Below are 23510 nucleotides of genomic sequence, written 5' to 3' on the forward strand. Positions count from 1 at the left end.
GGGGGGGGGGGGGGGGGGGGGGGTGATTTATAGTGAGTCCAACCCCAAGATAAAGGTCTGCAGAGACAGCAGCAGAGAAAAAACAAAACGCAGGGTTGTCGTCACGGCCCACGGTAGTGGGGGAGCACTAGCAAGCGCAGCTGCACACGGGCCCGCGAACTCAGAGGGGCCCGAAAGTTGTTTTGTTTTTTGTTTTTTGTTGTTTAACAATGATAATCTCCTTCGCTTTTATATTTGCAGATGTTACACACTTGTATCACTGTGTGCGGTGCCAGGAATTCAGATTGTATCCTCCCTCATTTCAACAGGTCATTTGCAGTTATATTCTGTGCGCATGATTCATCTCATAGTTTAGACGGAAGCTGTCGGGTGGTGCTGCTCCAAAATAAACTACAGCAAGGAATCATAAACTTAAACATAAAAAAAATCATGTAATCATGTTATAGTAAAAGTATAAAACTCTCCTGTTCGCAGCTCCCATACGTGTCGGTTGACTGATTTTGGAGAAGCCGAGCCCCTGGTATAAATGTTCCTGATTTCATGGTTGCAGGGATCCATTGTGATGTAAAGCTGGGTTTGTTTAGAGTGGAGGCTGCCAGCAGGAGTAACTGGACCCTGATTCGGCGGGTGGTTGGAGAACAAAAATGAAACTAAGAGCCGTCGAATTTAAGGGCGCATCCCTGCCTGCGCCTTTGGGCATCATTCTGTCATGTCTTTTTTGAAACAATTTCAGTATTTTAAAGGCATATATGTTTTAGAGGAGTGCTGGAGATTGGGGCGTATTGGTTTTATTGTTGTTTTTAGTGTGCCCCGTCTCCGCGATCGTATTGAGCCGCACTGCCCTTTAGTTTACAATTGAAATCTTTCATTTTAGTCATTGTTTTAATTAAAGGGCAATGCAACACCCATGCCGTGACTGTGTATTCCAAATCTGACCTGTTTTGTATAGTACCACCTGTATTTAATAAAATGACGTTCATTGTCAGACATATTAATTTATGTTTGTAATATTCTGCACTTTCTAAACATGACTGCACATCCAAACTGTGTTGCTTTAAATGGTAACCTAGTTTAGTGATATCTCTGGAGTTTAAATCTTGTTTTAGACTTTTAATTGAAGAAGATTACACTTTTTTTTTTTTTTTTTTTTTTTTTTTGTGTCACGATTCCTTTTTGCAAGAATATTCCAAACAGATTGATTCTAATCACGATTATTTTAAAATATGGAATAGATAATTAAGTCAATTTACAAAAGTTACAATTGTTCAGCACTGGCATTTGAACATTAAAATCTAAACAGTACGAAAATAACGTTACAGCACATTTATGTCTCCACTAAGGATGTCTACTCCCTCTCCGCGCATAAATGTGGAATTTACGCTAATAAGATATTGAAAAATAAACATTATTTAGGTTGCAAATCATGCACTAATTTGTAAATAAGGCTTACTTTACACACGAGACGAGTTCATAACCTTATCTAACTACAAAGTTGTTTTTTTAAAAAAAAAGCCTCGATTGCGTGACTCATTACACCCCCGAGACGATACTATTACCCAATTGGCTCTTCGTGCTACGCGTAGCATCACTACGCGTTGGGTTTTAACATTATGGCCCTTTTGGCGTTTACCATTGTTTTTAGGACGCGTAGTCTAATCACAATCTTCTTTACGCGTTGATCAATAAGGGTTCTCGTTGGCCACTTTCTTACGCGTAGAGTCAGTGAGTTTGCGGCCCCTTGCCAGACGCGTCGACCCCAGAGCGGCCGGATCAGCTGGTGGCGGTCCTGGAAACGCAGCCAGCGCACCGCCTGGCGCCTTCTCCGAGAAGACCAGGCGAACGGGCTTCAGGACCTGAAGCCGTGGAAGGGGATCCTCCGTAAGATTGAGATTGAAATAGTTTTTATGTAATACACCCACGGTTTCTGCTACTCGCATAATTCAAACGTTTTGTCACAGAGGCACCAGGAGGTAAATGCTAACAGCAGGCAAATAACATTTTAAAAAAATATATAAAAACGTGTTACGTACAATATTGCACAGTAAACGTTGAACGAGACCAACACCCACAGAAGAATAGGCATGCGAAACATGCCTTCACAGAACTGGGCAAAGTTATTCTTTTAAAATACCCCGCTGTATTGGTCTGGCCATGCCTAGAGACCTTAATTTCAATGAACAAGCTAACCTGCGGTTGTTGTTTGCAGGGGAATGCGGCAGCAGTGGTGGTATAAGGGATAAGAAAGCCTTCTATTCACACGTTAAGGGTTTCTTTTTGGGATCAGATAGTCAACAGTGCAACTTTCAGAACAAACCACCACCACAACATTATGAACCAGAAATTAAAAAAAGCTAACATTTACCTTAGTGGCTTGTAATTAGTCTTTCCATAACTGTAAATGTTCATTCAGAAAAAAATTAAGTGTGCTAGTGACGATTAGGAGTAAATAGCTTTCAAACCACCTCATTATCCATGATCCCCATGTCATTGTCATGTAAGGTGAGGCAGTTCTTTTATGGAAATGGCGGCCTCTGCAGGTGAGTCAAGGTAATAGGATATAAATGCAATAACTGTAATGCATACAAATGGTCAGACCGCTCACCTTGAGGGTTAATTTGAAGTGAATGAGTATGAAGTTTTATCCAGAACAAAACTGTGCATTATCACTATCCTTCTCTCACCCCCACCCCCTTACCCAAGGTTGGAGAGAGATTACAAGGTGCGGTGGGTGCAGGGCCGGCAGTACAAGACCCTGCTGAGCTTCAAGATCTTTGCAGTTTGGGATTTCTGCATCCAGGAGACAGGCTCGGCCATGTTGAAACAGAGCAGAATCAGGACGACCTCAAGGTGAGGCAGAGTCCTGGGCACAGCAGGTTCCTCGCTTTTACCACTGAAGCATGATGACAGCTAGAGTGCCAGAGAGCACCAGAGATGTTCCATGACGTGAATCTGTTTGTGTGTATGTGCGTCTGTGTGTGTTTCTGGGTTTCTGTGTGTGTATGTGTCTCTGTATGTGCATGTGTGTGTGTTTCTGGGTTTCAGTGTGTGCATGTGTCTCTGTATGTGCATGTGTGTGTGTTTCTGGGTTTCTGTGTGTGTATGTGTCTCTGTATGTGCATGTGTGTGTGTTTCTGGGTTTCAGTGTGTGCATGTGTGTCTGTATCTGTCTGTGTGCCTGTGTGTGTCTGTGGGTGTTCATGTTCCTTGGTGATGTCGCTTGCTGTGCAGAGTGCTGGCGGAGAAGTGCTCTGTGTTCATTGGAAAGTATCGCTTCCTCGTCCCCTTGAACATGCTCAAAATCGTCTACAGCAAGACCCTCACCTGGACAGGCCTGTTCTACTGCCCCCTGCTCCTCCTGCTCAACAGTGCCATGTTCCTCACATTCTACATCAAGAAGGTAGGGCAACTCGCTGCAGCCTTCCCACCTCCAGAGCAGAGGGGTTCTGTATGAAACACGCAGATGAAGGCAGGAGCCCAAACCTTTTGTCTGCTTGGTGTACTGCAGACAGCTTCACTAAGGCCATTGAGACACAACAGAATTGTCCAGTTTCAACCAGAAACTAAATAGGTTATTTCTTCAAAATGCAAAACCTGTGTAATATCATCTATATACAGTATCATCCAAAAAATGCTAATTCAAAAGTATTATTACTCTTTGATACTATGATAGTATTGTCTACAAGGTGCTAGAAATTTCAATATGCTAATGCAGAACCTAATTCTAGAAAAGTCTAGAAAATGCTGGGTTGTAGGTAAACATTCTTAGAGAGTATAAAAGGGTTAGGCATAGGATGACTGCTGTCATTATCAAGACCTTAGACAAAAAATGATTTATTATTCTAAGCCAACAGCAGTCTAGAAAGAGTTTCGAGAACATGGCTTGAGTAAATATGCTGCACATTGATAAAAATACATGGGTTTTACAGGTATGCAACATATATTGTCTTGAATAACAATTAAATGAAATGCCAATCGCAATGTCAATACTGGACACCCATTGTCCTTTTTGAGCAGTAAACTGTATTATTTATCAATAATACAGTATTGTACTATTCTGTACTCTTTCAACTACCTAATCAGTATTTTCAAAAGCACTTGACATCACCATATAATGTAATTGTGCTAGTATTATTATCAGTATTATTGTAGGAGTTTATTTAAAGACTGAAATAGAAGTGGTTTGTGAGCTAGGGGTCCTTGAATGGTTCATCTGGTAAAGGCACAACCGCGTAGTGTGCAGGCTGAGTCAGATTTGCACCTGGGCAAATTCCACAGTGAGCATTGCATTGGCTGGAGCTCCTGTGGGTGAGAGAGGGAGTCACCTCACCCTGCTACAGTGGCTGACCAAGCCGCCAGATACCAAATATCCCTGAAATGAACAGTGAAAACATGAACCTCACTCTGTATAGATTTCTTTGTTAAGACTCAATGGGGCATATTTTCAAAGCATTTACTCCAGTCTTTAATTAACTCATTATTTTAACGGAGGTAAAATTAATACTAATGTTACCAAATGAGAAACAAACAACTTGAGGGTGCTCGGGAGACCTTTATTACCTAGCTGTTTGGCTTTGTCAGGTGTTTTCTTCCAGTCAAAAAATAGCAGTTAATTAAAGACTGGAGTAAACGCTGTATAGCCCAGTATTTCAGGAGTAATGTGCTGTGTTTATGCTACTTGATATAATTTAAAGTTCATTTACTGCTGTGTGTTTCTGTCCTGTTTTTTGGCACTGTGATGAAAGGCAATATATTTTCTTTTTAATGCCAGTTCCCATTTGTGCCTCTGCTCAGCTCTGCATTTCCTCCTTACTTTCCTTCAAAACCAGCTTCTTTTGTTTCATAGCCTTCAGGGTAAGGCAGTGAGGAACAATGAGAATAACAGAGCAGTGCTGAATGGTTTTGTTTTGCATGGGATATGTCACAATCCCATGTAGAAGCCCAGCAAAGTGGCTTAGATAAGCATGAGAAAGAACAGCAGCTATGGATCAAGCATGTGGGTTAAAAGCAATGGTAATAAGTATAGGCTGCTGAACACATTTCCAGTGTCATATAGTAAAACTGGCATGACAACTGCTGTCTTTCAATAAACAATATCATTTACCATGGCTAATGTGTTTTTCTCCTCTTTGTGCATTACCATCCTATACTTTATCATGCTTCCCAGTGTATTTGAACTTACTCTGCCATGCTAACATTATGAGGAGTTAGCCTCCCTGCTATCTCCTCAGTGCAGACAGCATATCGCAGTGACCGCACCTCCCCTGCTACGTACTATAGGGTGGGAGCGCTTCCAACGGTCAAAGGAAAAAACAAGTTGGGTTCCTCTTACACTTCCAGTTCCAGTGCAAGAACAATAGTGAGGAACTCACTGAGGTGACGCAGAATCCCGAGGCTCCTCTGAGGAATGGGATTAAACATGAGAGTTCAGGGAGAGATCCTGTTCATCCTGGGTGAGTAGACCTATTAGCAGGGAGGCTTGGAGCTTGTAATTCAGCTTGTGGATGATACTGGGACACTACCCATAGAAAAGCTGACTGTAGTATACTGTACCATGGTAAAAGCACAGGAAAACATTAAAGCTAAGAAAAGCATGATGGAGCAGCCATGGTAAAATTGCATTGGCATGGGGGACTGCAACGTTACTTTTGCAGCAATTACTCTGCATTAACCTGCTCTTCACATTTTTTTTTTTAAACTTACAAGATTAAATATAGTAAATACATAAAAAATGTGTATAGGATATTTATTCTTCTGATCATGGTATTGATCTGTCCTTTATTTAACTTGGAGATGCTATTGTGCTGTTAAAAAGTACAGACAGAACAACATGAAAATGATGTGCAATTATTTAACACTGCATACATTGACAAAACAAATGTAAGACATCAATCAAATAATTTTCTAACGCTAAAAAAACTTATTTGCTTTCTCTTATTCAGCTTTTGCTTGCAAAGTCTTTGAAACAAGTAAGTTTTGTTTTCTGTTAAACTATTGATACTAGTATTGTATCCTTGTAAACTACCTCCTGTAATTGACCACATTTGTCTGATTGATGTTTATTATCTACTGTTGTTTGTTTCTTTTAAATGGCACATCAGCTGGCAATACCACCCTTTCTTCTACAACCCTGGGTAAGTTTAAACATATATATATATATATATATATATATATATATATATATATATATATATATATATATATATATATATATATATATATATATATATATTAGTGGTTATTTAGTGTCTAAGAAATTAAATGGATACACTTTATGCAATATTCATAATATTATTAGACAAGAGTTTGAATCGGTTTTCAAAATTGAACCAATTAAACGTCCATCCTGACCCTGAAGTAGTTAATGATATCATTCTACCTGTAAAACCTGGAGTGGAATGGCCCTCCTGGACCGTGATTGGACAGCCCTGCACTTACTGGTGTGTTTGTTACATTCACTAGGGGGAAGAGTGTTGCAGGAGGGGTCGGTTTAATGGTTACACTCTCTGGTATACCAGCTGTACCAAGAGAGAAGACATGTTTGAGAGCTCTGTAGAGGCAACAGGGTGCTTTGAGTCTCTGAGTTTTAAAAAGTAACTGTGCTGTGATGACTGAAACTTGAATCTGTATTCAAAATTATTCAAAATGACAAAAAACGATAGATTAGTAAAGAGGAAGAGTTGATCTTTCAAACTGCTTTATTTCTTGATTCCCTGTCATTGTTTTGCACAAATTATTTGAAGTATGGTGCATCCTCAAATTTTGCGGTGCAGGTTTGCAACAAAATGTACAACATGTACCCAGTTTCAATGGTTCTTCACAACAGATCAATGAATCATGATGAGGTGAGAACTGTGTGCGACTGTTCAGAAACACACATGAGAAAGCAGAATGCGGTTGTCTGGGGTTCCTCAAATATAATGGGCACACTCATTCCATGACTCATTTATCGTGGAAAACAGTGCCTTTTAAATTAAAACAGGGGCTTTTAAATTAAAACAGGGGCTTTTAAGTGGAGGCTGGCTAATTTTAGAATACATTAAATACACAATTAACATATGACCTTTCGAAAACATATGTAACAAACACATATTAATGTTTAGCATTGTTATTATGATTTTTCACATCCATAAACATTCATATATTCCATGTAAAGTACATGAATATTAATATTGCATCAGAGACTATAGGCACGCTGTATTATTATTATTATTATTATTATTTATTATTATTATTATTATTATTATTATTATTATTATTTAGTCATTTAGCAGACGCTTTTGTCCAAAACGACTTACAGAGACTAGGGGGTGCATCATTACTGCTGTTCTGCTCTTTAGGTCCCAGAATCTTTTTTGAACTTCATTGTTTGACCTTTTTATGGAAGAAGGCTGTTTATGTAATATTCATAACATTATTAGACAAGTGTTTAAATCTGTTAGAAATTGCGAATGTGTTTATTTTTCACTCCATTAAATGTTAAAAATGAATTATACTGCTTTTAGGATTACAATTTGGATATAACTTTTAAAAAGCACAGAATAACAATAACAAAAAACAAAGCAGTGTGCAATTATTTAATGCTGCATAAAACAACAAGAAAAAACACTAGATATCTTTTTCACTTTCTGTTCATTTTGAAGACACCAGCACATCTACAATGAAATTTGACCTTTCTAGTAAAGCTGCAACCCTGGGTAAGTTTAAACAAATATAAAAATATATATACTGTGGTTATTTACAGCCTGATTTTCAAAAGGTGCAGTGTAACGTTTGCACAAAACCACCACTGGAAAGCACAAGTCCAGTTGCAAGCAGAGTCATGCCAGATTGAGCCCACTTGACCTTTGCACCATATTGTGACAAGCCAGCACTGCAGTAAATCACACAGAGCTGCAAACATTCTGTAATGTATTCATTTGCAAGGTAATGGGGCTCAAATGGAAACACCTCTGATGTTAACATTTAAATAAACAACATCTAATAGGGATGGAAATAAGGCTCCCATTGCAAAGCAGTTTGATCAGTTCCTGGTTTTACTATGAGTTTAATAAGACTTGCACTTGTTGCCTATATACTGAATCTAATCAAGCTATACATAGGAGTCTTATTTCTATCCATAATCTATGTTAACAATCATAAGGGTACTTAATGGCTCAAGTGAAGTTCTTCTGGGCTATAATAGTTTATCTTCCTTGTGTGATGTGCCAAACAGAGAAGTGAATGAGAGAGTTAATTTCACACTATATAGAAATGAGACCAATACTGTTGGAGAGCATATCTCAAGGGGCAATGAAAAGGCTACATTTGCACATCTAGTCAGGAATACCTTTGAGGGGATGCACACATGCAAAGCTACATTTCAAAGTACAAACAGAACGGGACTCAGGAAAGGGACCTTCTTAGCAGTTCTCGGTACGTCACACCAACTTGACAATAAGCATTCATGAGATCTGTAGTTTTTCTTTCCAGAGTTTGAACAGTTTTAGGTTCTGCTGTGCTTTCCTGATGCCATCAGTAATGAGGACATGTGTTCAGTATGGGGGGGGGGGGGGCAGTCTCTCTTTAAAATACCTTCATATTGCAAATGTAAGTGTAAAATACAGGTGAAGATCCTTAACAGAGGAGAAAGGGAACCAGTGACAGTATTGCTGCTGCTAATAATGTAAGGTTTAAAAATGACGGAGTATTAACAGAGATAGGCAGTTCATCAGATTACATGAACCCTTGGAGAGACAGCCTCGGACTGATACACTGACAATCCTGATGATCTGGAGGTAATGGGAGCTTCTCTGTCTTTGTCGCCTCTATGTCTGATATTTCTACTCTAGTAGGCTCAGAGCATACATGACTACAGTTTGTTTCTCTTATCTCAGAATGGATGCATCACTAACTGTTTTTGCTGTGTGATGTCTTGCAGTGCCTGTTGAGGATGTTACAGTTGAGTCTGACCCTCCCTCTGCTAAATTATGGGAAGGTGAAAAGTTAACTCTGACCTGCAATGTGGCGAAAGGCAATCATCTCCATTATGAGTGGCATTTCAAAACAAAAACAGCAACCGTGAAATTAGGAAATTCAAACAGGACGATGACTTTAGACGGAGTTCATGAAAATCAGACTGGGAGTTACTATTGTGTAGCAAAAAATATTCTAAAAGAAGGTCAAAGCCAGGATATAGAAGTGGAGGTCAAAGGTAAAGTGCATTTAAGTCTTTTGTTGAACTGTTTAGTCAAATATAATATAGTACAGAATAAGCAGCTTTAAATGGCTGAAGTGTTAGACTAACACAGTGTTCATGATCTGCAAGGGTAATTGAGCCCCATTGTTTTTTACTCATCACTTCTTTGTTTAGTACTAAATACCGTGTTTTTTTTTATATGTTCAATGCTACAGTTCTTTGGCCTGAGTTCAGAAGCTGCTCGCTTGTCGTAGCCAGTCATACGCACGTGTAAAGTAAGCTGCAGTGTCTTTGTTATCATCTGGTAAACATCAGCGGTTTTCTTTTTCATTGCTGGCAATACAGAGTAGCTCATCACTAGACAGTGCCTTTGCCTTCTACCATAAAGTCACTTTGGCTCCTCAAGACTTTGTTACGTATGCCTATGATTGCCAGCTAGAGAAGATCAGCTTTCGAACTCAGGTCAAATCTCCTCAAACACTCAGTAATTACAACTGGGAAAAACTTGAAGTGGTAACACTTTACATTATGCCTCTAATTACTGTGTATTTACATAGTAGTTACTTAGTAAATACATGGGCATTGTGTAATTATGCATAGATACAATGTAATGTAATCTTTTTGCATGACATAACTAAACCTAACTCTAACCATAACCCTTTTCTGGTACAATTGTGTACTTACATAAATCGTGCACATTAAGTGCATTGTAACTACTCATAATAACATTATAATTATGTGTAAGTACACTTGTGTTTACTAAGTAACTACTATGTAAATACACAGTAATTAGAGACACTTCATGTAAAATGATACCCTGGAAGCTGCTTATCTTCGGATACCTTCAATTGTAATGAAGTATAAAAGTTCAGAAATGTTGAAATTAAAAACTACAATGTCAACACATTCAAATCCATTTGGTCATGCTAGCAACAGTTATTGGTTTATTGGTTGCAAACTATTGGCTTCCTCTTAGATTTCAGTTTATATGTTTTCTGTATTTTTCTTCTGATGCATTTTATATTTTTCATAGTGCCTGTCTCCAATCCCAAAATCTGGTATTCTGTACACAAACAAGAAAACAACTACAGTGCAAGAATAACATGCAAGGCAGACAGAGGATCCCTGCCGGTTACTTTCACTCTCCTCAAAAACTCAAGGAATTTCATGGACATTACAAGAGACTTGCTCAATATTACATTTGTCGTACCTGTTACCTTAGGACAGAATCTGGGCGACTTCAAATGTCAAGCTGAGAATGGCAAGAACCCAGAGCACAGTGATGCAAAGCTGTTGTATGTAGGTATGTAGTGTGTAGGTATGTAGTGTCTGTAGTGTCTAGTGTCTGTAGGTGTGTAGGTCTGTAGATATGTAGTGTGTGTAGGACTGTAGGTCTGTGGGTATGTAGTGTCTCTAGTGTCTGTAGATGTGTAGTGTCTGTAGGTCTATAGGTCTGTAGTGTGTATAGGTCTGTAGGTATGTATAAATACGGTCAAAATCTTGACTGACCGTAATAGTGTTTACTGCGATTGTACTCGTAATAGTGTTTACTGCGATTGTACTCGTAATAGTGTTTACTGCAATTGTACTTCTACTGTCTTTTTACACACTTTAAAAGACAAAAATACAGCGTAGTAACTTGGAGGGGGTTGATTAAATCAAACTTGAAGTTGGTATACAAAGGGTTCGTTTTAATGATTGATATGATTTAGATCAATTTAATTTATTAAGTGGTCACAAAGTTAAATGAACTGCATCCAGTTATACGAGGAATATAGATATGATATACCAGGGGTATTTGTTCTTCCTTTAACCACCTTAACCAGTAATTAGAGACACTTCATGTAAAGAGTTACCCCAATATGTTAGTAAGCAAGTGGTGCAAATGGGGGGTACAATGGGCAGGAAATGCCACTCCCCCAGACACCACAAACCGACAGGGGGTTTCCTTAGGTAGGGCAGTTAATGTACAAGCAAACCAAATGCAAACCCCAATTCTCTCTGTTGTTGCTTGCAGCGCGTGTCCAAGACATTAGCCTGGAGAGCAGGCCACACCCATTGGAAGTGTCTGTGAACGAAGAAATGGTGTTTTACTGCTCAGTGGAAGGCGGCACCTTCCTTGTGTATAAATGGATGTTTAACGGAAGTAGTTTACAGGCCAGTCTTGATTCCTACTCAGTTAACCAGCAGGGAAATATACTAACCATCCCGTCTGCTGCTCTGGTTCATAACGGCTTTTATGGGTGTTCAGCCTGCGACTCCTTTGACGAGACATACTGCATCAAGAGCGCCTCCCTTCAGGCTAAAGTGAGAGGTACTGCAATGTGCTCACTCAGCTGCCTGGCTGTGCTGAGTAATTTATTAGAAGTCACGTCCCCACTGGAACCTATTAACAGAAACTGCACTTACGATATCGGAGCCACCAAACACTTAGAAACATACATGAAGATGTTTCCGTCTGCTTTGAAAACACAGCCCAGATATTTATCACATTGTGATAGGGTCGCTATCTTCTGTGTCGTGCATCAACTTCTTGATACCTGATACAATACAGCGGTTCCTAATTGTAGCGCCCACCTGCCCCCTTGATGCTCATTAATGGTTTCATCCAAAACCATAAAACCCTCAATTGTGATATAAGTAGTAATGCCAAAAGTAGTGCAAAATTCAATCGACTAGCTTTCTTCTGAAGACATTGAGGAAGACTAGTCAAAACCCCCTCTGTGCTCCTTATCTATGCTCCTTATATTTTAGGGTTGACTGTATTTCCAGCTGTGTAACCTGTCCTGTTTTTGTATTTTGATCCTTACAGAAACAGTTCCTGTTTCCATTGAAGTCATTGCAGTAGCTTTCGGTTGCTTTCTTCTGCTGGTCATTGTTCTCAGCGTGTGCTTTGCATTTGGCTTTAAATACAGTGAGTTTTAAAAATATATATACAGCGTAATCTCCATGCATCACTCCCATTGTACAGCAGTTTGAGCCATTCCAGGTTTTATTATGATCTTACTCTAACACGCATAAGCTTGTCATCTCGATTGCTAATTAAGCTCACTGTAAAAATGGATCAAACATCTGTGCAATTAGAGTGATTTTCTCATCCCATCCATGACTTTCTGCACGTTTTTTCTTTTCTAAAAGAAGTAAAATAATTTTACTGTCATGAACCAAGCAGTAAACAGCTCAAAACAGCATTGTATCCATTCCTAAACTTAACTACAGTAAGTGGATCCTTCATTGTTCATAATCCTATACATACAATGAGTTTGTATTGCGTACAAACTAACTTTTAAATCTGGCCCATTCTGTACAAAAGCAAGAGTAGGCTGTCACTCATATATATTTAAAATGCATGTGTTTCTACACGGGAATGTATTCTTCATTAAAATAGCCCCCTTGGCTGGACTCACTGTTTTTATACACTGAGGAGTATGATGATCGAAGTGAACTGTTCATTTCTGTTACTGAATTATTCACACTTGTGCTGTTTATTAAACCTCTGAAAGACATTAAACAAAAAAATAAATAAACACCGATTATATACACAGTAGTGTGCACATTTATTAGAACGCCTCAAGATTTCTAATTTATATCCTTTATATACCTACCTGCATTAAAACTTCTGGGTGTGAGAATTGCAATTTTCAGTCAGTAACCAATGATATAAAAACAATAGGCACTAGTGTGAAAATGTTAGATCAGTTTGTGCTTTAATTAGGCATCTTAAACAGCTTGTGAAACATATCATTCATTGCACCATTTGTGGCAATGTGCTCCTTTTCTCTTACTATTTGAAATGAAGTATGTGTGGCCTATTAAAGTCAGTAATTAAATTAAAACTACAGAAGCAATAAAAGATTTTGTGTGGCAGCTTTGAATCTGAATCGGTTTCCAGTAACACACTACTTGTCTTTTTTCCCTGCAGGGACAGGAGAGTATTATCCAAACTCTAGGTAAGACTGGCTTCACTCTTGTTTTCTTCTGAACCACGCGCCTGTGCTCCTTCACTCACCAGAGATGGGAGGGACTGATTCCCTCACCTGTTTCATTTACCTGTCCCGCGGTGGGGTTGAATCAAACTTTCAATATATACATATATACATTCTTCTTCTTCTTCTTCTTCTTCTTCATCAAATTTTACAAGGGAAGAGCTGTTTGTTTAACTAGCTGACTTCAGTAATTAATACAGCGTATTTCTTTTTTTTTCTGCCAGTGTTAGAATGGAAAAAAGTGCAATCTGGGATAAAGATATGGATGAGCAGGTAACATCTTCACAACAATCTTTTACAGTCTTTTACGCTGCGCTTTAAGAACCGAAAAAAAAAAAAAAACATTAAAAAAACAATTGTCTAGATCGCTGTCCTGCTCCTCTCTAATGTCCATGTTTTGTGTTGTTGATTTTAACATTTTGTTTTCTCCTTTTCCAAGCTCAAGGACTATTCCATGGACAACTCTGATCTGGAAAGCATTACGAAAATGTGAAGTTCAGCCCGCCCTAGGATTACTTGTCGGAGTCTCCGGGATGAAGGAGAGGCTGTGGGTTTGGGGAGGGACACCAGTTTGAGTTAATTGGCAGCTGTGATTAAACAGACTGAGAGCAGAGGGTTGTTAGGTGGTGATGTTTAAGAGGGATTTTAGGAGTTCACAGCTGAGTGACAATGATTGCAATAATATGCAGTGACAGCTTCTGATGTATTATCGTTACTTTCCACTGTTATATTACAATAATGACTTTTAAAAGTGTGTGGGGGGGGGGGGGGGGGGGGTTCAAGCTATTTTATGATTAAACATATTAAAGCAGAAAAAAATAGCATTGTCAGCATACCTGAAAATCATACCTGAAAAAACAGTAAGCTACATATAATATATATATATATATATATATATATATATATATATATATATATATATATATATATATATATATATATATATATATGGGCTTCAGTGAGCTACAGGAAAATAATTCCATCTAGGGTCTCTATGACGTCATAAATTACGAGGTGTCACAGAAACCCTAGTATATAACCACATTTGTGACCCTTGATATAATTTAAAGTGCATTTACTGTTGTGTTTCTGTCCTGTTTCTTGGCACTGTGACGAAAGACAATGTTTTTTTTTTTTTTTAAATACCGGTTCCCATTTGTGCCTCTGCTCAGTGGTGCATTTCCTCCTTACTTTCCTTCAAAACCAGCTTCTTTTGTTTCATAGCCTTCAGGGTAAGGCAGTGAGGAACAATGAGAATAACAGAGCAGTGCTGAATGGTTTTGTTTTGCATGGGATATGTCACAATCCCATGTAGAAGCCCAGCAAAGTGGCTTAGATAAGCATGAGAAAGAACAGCAGCTATGGATCAAGCATGTGGGTTAAAAGCAATGGTAATAAGTATAGGCTGCTGAACACATTTCCAGTGTCATATAGTAAAACTGGCATGACAACTGCTGTCTTTCAATAAACAATATCATTTACCATGGCTAATGTGTTTTTCTCCTCTTTGTGCATTACCATCCTATACTTTATCATGCTTCCCAGTGTATTTGAACTCACTCTGCCATGCTAACATTATGAGGAGTTAGCCTCCCTGCTATCTCCTCAGTGCAGACAGCATATCGCAGTGACCGCACCTCCCCTGCTACGTACTATAGGGTGGGAGCGCTTCCAACGGTCAAAGGAAAAAACAAGTTGGGTTCCTCTTACACTTCCAGTTCCAGTGCAAGAACAATAGTGAGGAACTCACTGAGGTGACACAGAATCCCGAGGCTCCTCCGAGGAATGGGATTAAACATGAGAGTTCAGGGAGAGATCCTGTTCATCCTGGGTGAGTAGACCTATTAGCAGGGAGGCTTGGAGCTTGTAATTCAGCTTGTGGATGATACTGGGACACTACCCATAGAAAAGCTGACTGTAGTATACTGTACCATGGTAAAAGCACAGGAAAACATTAAAGCTAAGAAAAGCATGATGGAGCAGCCATGGTAAAATTGCATTGGCATGGGGGACTGCAACGTTACTTTTGCAGCAATTACTCTGCATTAACCTGCTCTTCACTTGCTTTCAATAACTGTTGTTTGTTTTTTTTGTTAAACTGCATAATATATACAATACATAAATTAAAAATGTGTATAGGATAGTTATTCTTCTGATCATGGTATTGATCTGTCCTTTATTTAACTTGGAGATGCTATTGTGCTGTTAAAAAGTACAGACAGAACAACATGAAAATGATGTGCAATTATTTAACACTGCATACATTGACAAAACAAATGTAAGACATCAATCAAATAATTTTCTAACGCTAAAAAAACCGATTTGCTTTCTCTTATTCAGCTTTTGCTTGCAAAGTCTTTGAAACAAGTAAGTTTTGTTTTCTATTAAACTATTGATACTAGTATTGTATCATAATATTATTAGAGAAGTGTTTGAATCGGTTTTCAAAATGTTTTTTTTAGTTTTTTTTTTTTTAAATCAAGAGAAAGAACCAACGAATGAGAAGGCTGAGTCACTTTATGGAATATTAATAAATAACAAGACAGTTTTTACAGCTCAGTTGGATTCAGTCATTGGTAACAAACCCCAAACAATATCTTTCCAATAGCAGCTCAGTACAGAGTATGACATTTATCTCAACCAGCATTGTATTGCTCTTTTGTATTGCTTTGTGTATCATTCATCACATCCTTGTGACTGCCCTCTAGTGGATGTAAGAAATATCTTCAATGAGGTATTCCCTTACATAGAGGTGGCCAAAGTTCTCTCTTCTACTCCTGGTCTTTGTTCCAACTCTGTTATAAAATGTTTAATTGGACCAATTAATCGTCCATCCTGACCCTGAAGTAGTTAATGATATCATTCTACCTGTAAAACCTGGAGTGGAATGGCCCTCCTGGACCGTGATTGGACAGCCCTGCACTTACTGGTGTGTTTGTTACATTCACTAGGGGGCAGAGTGTTGCAGGAGGGGTCGGTTTAATGGTTACACTCTCTGGTATACCAGCTGTACCAAGAGAGAAGACATGTTTGAGAGCTCTGTAGAGGCAACAGGGTGCTTTGAGTCTCTGAGTTTTAAAAAGTAACTGTGCTGTGATGACTGAAACTTGAATCTGTATTCAAAATTATTCTAAATGACAAAAAACGATTTTGCACAAATTATTTGAAGTATGGTGTCTTCTCAAATTTTGCGGTGCAGGTTTGCAACAAAATGTACAACTTGTACCCAATTTCAATGGGTCTTGACAACAGATCAATGAATCATGATGAAGTGAAAACTGTGTGCGACTCTTCAGAAACACACATGAGAAAGCAGAATGCGGTTGTCTGGGGTTCCTCAAATATAATGGGCACACTTTATGTGATATTCATAACGCTATGATTAGACAAATGTTAAAAGGGTGAGAAGGCTGAGTCACTTCATTGATTCTTAATAATTTGTGTCTTTTTTTATCATGCAGGGACTGCAGCTCCTCAGACTTCTGATCCAAACACATATCATACAGGTAAGGCATCCCAATGGGATACATTCCAACCCAGAAATAAACTTGGACATTTCATTTAGGGGCTTCTAAGTAGAAAGTCTGGGTTGAAATACCAAGGATCTCTGTGACCTCAGGCCTGACCAAAGTGTCCATCAAGATGGTCTATCGGCTGCTGCTATAACGTTTGCACAAAACCACCACTGGAAAGCACAAGTCCAGTTGCAAGCAGAGTCATGCCAGGTTGAGCCCACTTGACCTTTGCACCGTATTGTGACAAGCCCGTGCTGCAGTAAATCACACAGAGCTGCAAACATTCTGTAATCTGTATTGTAACAGGGTTCAAATGGAAACACCTCTGATGTTAATATTTAAATAAATGGCATCAAATAGGGATGGAAATAAGGCTCCCCTTGCATAGCAGTTTGATCAGTGCCTGGTTTGACTATGAGTTTAATAAGACACACCTGCGCTTGTTGCCTCTACAATGGGACTAATCAAGCACACGTTAAATCCTGAAATGGGTCAAACTGCTATGCAATAGGAGTCTTACTTCCATTCCTGATCTAAGCTAACAATCATAAGTACATTTAGTTTTTTTCAGTTCTGAGGCTTAATGGCCCGAGTGAGGTTTTGCTTCACTTCCCTGTTGATATCTTCTGTGTCGTGCATCAACTTCTTGATACCTGATACAATACAGCGGTTCCTAATTGTAGCGCCCACCTGCCCCCTTGATGCTCATTAATGGTTTCATCCAAAACCATAAAACCCTCAATTGTGATATAAGTAGTAATGCCAAAAGTAGTGCAAAATTCAATCGACTAGCTTTCTTCTGAAGACATTGAGGAAGACTAGTCAAAACTCCCTCCGTGCTCCTTATCTACGCTCCTTATATTTTAGGGTTGACTGTATTTCCAGCTGTGTAACCTGTCCTGTTTTTATATTTTGATCCTTACAGAAGCAGTTCCTGTTTCCATTGAAGTCATTGCAGTAGCTTTCGGTTGCTTTCTTCTCCTGGTCATTGTTCTCAGCGTGTGCTTTGCATTAATCTTTAAATACAGTGAGTGTAAAAATTAAAATATATATATATATATATATATATATATATATATACACACACACACAGTACAATCTCCATGCATCACTCCCATTGTACAGCAGTTTGAGCCATTCCAGGTTTTATTATAATCTTACTCCAACACACATAAGCTTGTCACCTCGATTGCTAATTGTAAAAATCGATCAAACGTCTATGCAATTAGAGTGATTTTCTCATCCCGTCCACACCTATCTGCATGTTGCTTTTTTTCTAAAAGAAGTTAAACAATTGTACTATCATGAACCAAGCATTAAACAGGTCAAAACAGCATTGTATCCATTCCTATATTTAAGTACAGTAAGTGGATCATTTATTGTTCATAATTCTATACATACAATGAGTTTGTATTGCGTACAAATTAACTTTTAGATGTGGCCCATTCTGTACAAAAGCAAGAGCAGGCTGTTATTCACACACACACACACACACACACACAGTACAGTACACAGGAATGTATTCTTCATAAAATAGCCTCCGCATTGACCTTGCCTTCTAAGGGAATGAGTGCACCCAAACCATGCCAGGAAATTGTGCCCTGCAACATTACAGAACCACCAGAACCCTTCACTGTTGGAGCCAAGCACACAGGGCTGTAGAGTTCTTTAGGTTGGCCCACACGTGCACTCGTCCATTAGTCATGAACATGGTGAAGGATGATTCATCTGACCATATCACATTTCTCCACTGCTCAGTAGTCCGTTGCCTGTGCTCTTTGCACCACTGGACTCACAAACGTGCATTGCCAGGTGTGATGAGTGTTTTGCGCACTGCAACCCGACTATGGTATCCCACTCTGTGGAGTTCTCGGCAGACTGTTTTTAATTAAACTGGCTGCTCGCACCTCAAGGTTGAAATTTTCAGTCAATAGATCTGCAGTCGCTCGCCTGTTTTGCCTTGCACTTCGAATTAATGCACGGATATCACAATCCTGTAGTATGCGCTTCCACCCACTGTTGCCCTTTGCTGATGATGTCTTTCCCTCAGAGTTCCATGCCGACATCACCTTAGACACCGTTGCTTGCGAAACATCAACAAGTTAAGCTGTCTTGGTCACTGAAGCTCCTGCCAAACACGCCCCAAAAATCACCCCTCTTTCAAAGTCACTGAGGTTTCCTCTTGCAGCCATGCTAGCCGTAATTATAGGCAACCAGGCCTGTCCAGCATTTTTATACATGACCCTAAGCACGCAGGGATGTTATTTGATTAACCCATGAGGCACACCTGTGTGGAAGCCCTTGCTTTCAATAACTTGGTGTCCGTCCCTCATTTATCCAGGTGTTGCAATTTTTTTGTCCACCACCTGTATGTATATATATATATATATATATATATATATATATATATATATATATATATATATAGACACACACACACACAAAATATTATAGTGTGCACATTTATTAGAATGCCTGAAGATGTCATTTATATCCTTTATATCCCAACCTGCATTAAAACTTCTGGGTGTGAGAATTTTCGGTCAGTAACCAATGATATAAAAACAATAGGCACTAGTGTGAAAATGTTAGATCAGTTTGTGCTTTAATTAGGCATCTTAAACAGCTTGTGAAACATCTCATTCATTGCACCATTTGTGGCAATGTGCTCCTTTTCTCTTACTATTTGAAATGAAGTATATGTGGCCTATTAAAGTTAGTAATTAAATTAAAACTACAGAAGCAATAAAAGATTTTGTGTGGCAGCTTTGAATCTGAATCGGTTTCCAGTAACACGCTGCTTGTCTTTTTTCCCTGCAGGGACAGGAGAGTATTATCCAAACTCTGGGTAAGACTGGCTTCGTTCTTGTTTTCTTCTGAACCAAGCGCCCGTGCTCCTTCACTCATCAGAGATGGGAGGGACTGATTCCCTCACCTGTTTCATTTACCTGTCCCACGGTGGGGTTGAATCAAACTTTCAATATATACATATATACATTCTTCTTCTTCTTCTTCTTTGTTCATAAGAGCAGTTATAAAATACTGTAAAATCAGTAGAAAATAAGATCAAATTCAAATAAGAGCAAACTAAAGAATACAATAAATAATTACCAATAAGCACGAGTTCGACTAAGAGCAGTTAACTTATAGTAAAAAGTCCATTAAGAGCACAAGTATGATAAGTGGATGAGATATAGTGTCACAGCTGCCAATATCGTGTCAATTTAGTGTCTGGGTTCAATTTGCTTAGCTGGAAACTGCATGAATTCGGAGCACCTTTAAACCACTGCTGGAATATCTTACGGACAACCCTTACAAAAGCTTACCATAGCAAAAGCATAGCAAAGTGTATAAAGCATAGTGAAAGCATGGTAAAGCAATGGTGAGCATTGTAAAGAATAGCGAGGCATGGTACAGGTAGACTATGCAAATGCATACGCATGGGAGAACTGCAGACGCCATGCAAAAATACCGTGGTAAGGAAAGAGCAGTTTGTTTAACTAGGTGACTTCATTTCAGTAATTAATATAGTGTATTTTATTTATTTTTTTGCCAGTGTTGGAATGGAAAAAAGTGTGATCTGGGATAAAGATATGGATGAGGAGGTAATGACTTCACAACAATCTTTTACAGTCTTTTAGGCAGCGCTTCAAGAAACAAACATTAAAAAAACGGGCCAACAGAATTGTCTAGTGGATTTACACTGTGAGATCGCTGCTGTCCGCGCGCACAGAAACAGCACCACACTTTATTTGATTATTCTTATCACGAATGGCACTTCTGTTACCAAGAATTGCATTTGTGATATCAGCATTGTAATCACATTTTTTATATCAAAAATACAATTCTCGATATCAAAAATGCCATTCTTGATATCAGAAATGTCAGTCTTGATATCAGAATTGCAATTCTTCATATCAATAATGCCCTTCTTGATATCAGAAATGCATACTAATGAGCGTCTGGTTTGATTTCTTGATATCAAAAATACATACTAATTAGGTGATGAATTACACCCGGTCTGTATGTCTGTTTTGTGTTTGGCAAAATGTCTGAGAATTCTCGTGACATGGACAGTGTTTTATGAGCAATTCATAGAAAATGCACTTCCAGGCAGGATTGGAACTCGCAAAGCTTATGTGGTTTCAAATAATTAAGACAGAAGTAGTAATGTTCAGCTAAACCATTCTAATTTTTTTTTTAATATATAGGTTATACAATGTGTTATGACCATAAAATAAATTGTTAAGTCTCCTTTTCTTCATCTTTGAAAAGACCTGCATGTTAAAGTCACGAACTCTGATGCTTCGTTATTGTTAGACATGTCCGTTCTGGCCCGTTCTATGATAAAAAAAAACGTGCATTAATACAGCAGAAAGATTATCAACATTATTGGCCATAGCATTCTCAGCATACCCAGGATAATGTGCTTACAGATGTGTCGACCGGAAGTCTCCATCTTATTAGTATGCGTTTTTGAAGTCCAAAATTGAATCCGAATTATATAAAAAATTCAGACCAGATGTTCATTAGCATGGAATTTTGATATCGGAAATACAATTGATGATATCGGAAATACAATTATTGATATCAAAATAAAAGGTACTGTTTTTTATATCAACAGTGGTATTTTTGATATCAACAATTCTATTTCCAATATCAACTATTCTACACTGAACAAAAATATAAACACAACATGCAACAATTTCAAAGATTTTACTGAGTTACAGTTCATATAAGGAAATCAGTCAATTGAAATAAATTCATTAGGCCCTAATCTATGGATTTCACATGACTGGGAATACAGATATGCATCTGTTGGTCACAGATACCTTAAAAAAAAAAGGTAGGGGCGTGGACCAGAAAACCAGTCAGTATCTGGTGTGACCACCATTTGCCTCATGCAGCGCGACACATCTCCTTCGCATAGAGTTGATCAGGCTGTTGATTGTGGCCTGTGGAATGTTGTCCCACTCCTCTTCAATGGCTGTGCGAAACTGCTGGATATTGGCGGGAACTGGAACATGCTGTCGTACACGTCGATCCAGAGCATCCCAAACATGCTCAACGGGTGACATGTCTGGTGAGTATGCAGGCCATGGAAGAACTGGGACATTTTCAGCTTCCAGGAATTGTGTACAGATCCTTGCGACATGGGGCCGTGCATTATCATGCTGAAACATGAGGTGATGGCGGTGGATGAATGGCACGACAATGGGCCTCAGGATCTCATCGCGGTATCTCTGTGCATTCAAATTGCCATCGATAAAATGCAATTGTGTTCGTTGTCCATAGCGTATGCCTGCCCATACCATCACCCCATCTCCACCATGGGGCACTTTGCTCACAACGTTGACATCAGCAAACCACTCGCCCACATGACGCCATACACGCTGTCAGCCATCTGCCCGGTACAGTTGAAACCGGGATTCATCAGTGAAGAGCACACTTTCCCAGAGTGCCATTGGCCATCAAAGGTGAGCATTTGCCCACTGAAGTCAGTTACGACGCCGAACAGCAGTCAGGTCAAGACCCTGGTGAGGATGACAAGCATGCAGATGAGCTTCCCTGAGATGGTTTCTGACAGTTTGTGCAGAAACTCTACGGTTGTGCAAACCCACAGTTTCATCAGCTGTCCGAGTGGCTGGTCTCAGACGATCCCACAGGTGAAGAAGCCGGATGTGGAGGTCCTGGGTTGGCGTGGTTACACGTGATCTGCAGTTGTGAGGCCGGTTGGACTGTACTGCCAAATTCTCTAAAACTACATTGGAGGCGGCTTATGGTAGAGAAATGAACATTCAATTCTCTGGCAACAGCTCTGGTGGACATTCCTGCAGTCAGCATGCCAATTGCACGCTCCCTCAAAACTTGAGACATCTGTGGCATTGTGTTGTGTGACAAAACTGCACATTTTAGAGTGGCTTTTTATTGTCCCCAGCACAAGGTGCACCTGTGTAATGATCATGCTGTATAATCAGCTTCTTGATATGCCACACCTGTCAGGTGGATGGATTACCTTGACAAAGGAGAAATGCTCACAAACAGGGATATAAACAAATTTGAGCACAAAATTTGAGAGAAATAAGCTTTTTGTGCATATGAAAAGTTCACGGGATCTTTTATTTCAGCTCATGAAACATGGGACCAACACTTTATATGTTGCTTTATATTTTTGTTCATTGTATTATTGATATCAGTATTAAAATTGCTGATATCAGCAGTTGAGGATTAAATGTTAAAACGGCTTGCCATAGATTTAACATTTTGTTTTCTCCTTTTCCAAGCTCAAGGACTATTCCACAGAATATTCAGATCTGGAAAGCACTACGAAAATGTGAAGTTCAGCCCGCCCTAGGATTACTTGTCAGAGTCTCCGGGATGAAGGAGAGGCTGTGGGTTTGGGGAGGGACACTAGTTCGAGTTAACTGGCATCTGGGATTAAAAAGACTGAGAGCAGAGGATTGTTAGGTGGTGATATTTAAAATAGATCTTAGGAGTTCACAGCTGAGTGACAATGCTTGCAATAATATGCAGTGACAGCTTCTGATGCATTATCGTTACTTCCCCTGTTATATTACAATAAATGACAGATTATGAATGTATACCTGTGGGTTTTAAACTGATACATATTTTGGTTTACAATGTTTTGGAAAGTGGATTTAATGTTTCAAGAAGAAGATGATGATGATGAAGAAGAAGCAGAAGCAGCAGCCATAACTAGCTATGAGGAGACCAAGCTAGTGTCCTCGGTTGTTTTTTGGATCATCAGTGCTGATGCTCATGTAAAAATTCTGGTAAAGTTCCAAAGACTCCTTCATTTTCTCTGTTGGTTTG

The 23510-nt window shown here is 39.1% G+C and overlaps 1 protein-coding gene across 5 annotated transcripts; it reads left to right on the forward strand.

Annotated features, from left to right (window-relative positions):
- Positions 1-5218: 5218 nt before the first annotated feature.
- si:dkey-93h22.7 (Fc receptor-like protein 5) lies at positions 5219-23278 on the forward strand. Of its 5 annotated transcripts, none has more exons than XM_041221927.1 (11): positions 5219-5450; positions 5940-5966; positions 6099-6131; positions 7641-7694; positions 8918-9190; positions 10209-10478; positions 11193-11489; positions 11988-12089; positions 13098-13125; positions 13386-13434; positions 22961-23278. In XM_041221927.1, the coding sequence occupies exons 1-11, from the start codon at positions 5405-5407 to the stop codon at positions 23012-23014; spliced, it is 1233 nt and encodes a 410-aa protein (XP_041077861.1). In that variant the 5' UTR covers positions 5219-5404; the 3' UTR covers positions 23015-23278. The 5 variants fall into 5 exon arrangements, with proteins under 5 accessions (XP_041077861.1, XP_041077860.1, XP_041077863.1 ...); XM_041221926.1 differs by lacking the exon at positions 22961-23278 and adding an exon at positions 13601-13931 and having other exon boundaries at positions 5231-5450; XM_041221928.1 differs by lacking the exons at positions 7641-7694; positions 22961-23278 and adding an exon at positions 13601-13930 and having other exon boundaries at positions 5237-5450.
- The last annotated feature ends 232 nt before the right edge of the window (positions 23279-23510 follow it).

The sequence above is a fragment of the Polyodon spathula genome, chromosome 21 (genome assembly GCF_017654505.1).
Source record: "Polyodon spathula isolate WHYD16114869_AA chromosome 21, ASM1765450v1, whole genome shotgun sequence".
NCBI classification, from domain to species: domain Eukaryota; kingdom Metazoa; phylum Chordata; class Actinopteri; order Acipenseriformes; family Polyodontidae; genus Polyodon; species Polyodon spathula.

Bases quoted from the DNA above. Each gene is read 5' to 3' on its own strand.
- si:dkey-93h22.7 (XM_041221927.1), top strand. From the start codon at position 5,405: ATGGGATTAAACATGAGAGTTCAGGGAGAGATCCTGTTCATCCTGG. The intron at 5,967-6,098 runs GTAAGTTTTGTT...ATGGCACATCAG, and splicing joins TTGCAAAGTCTTTGAAACAA to CTGGCAATACCACCCTTTCT. The intron at 13,435-22,960 runs GTAACATCTTCA...TCCTTTTCCAAG, and splicing joins ATAAAGATATGGATGAGCAG to CTCAAGGACTATTCCACAGA.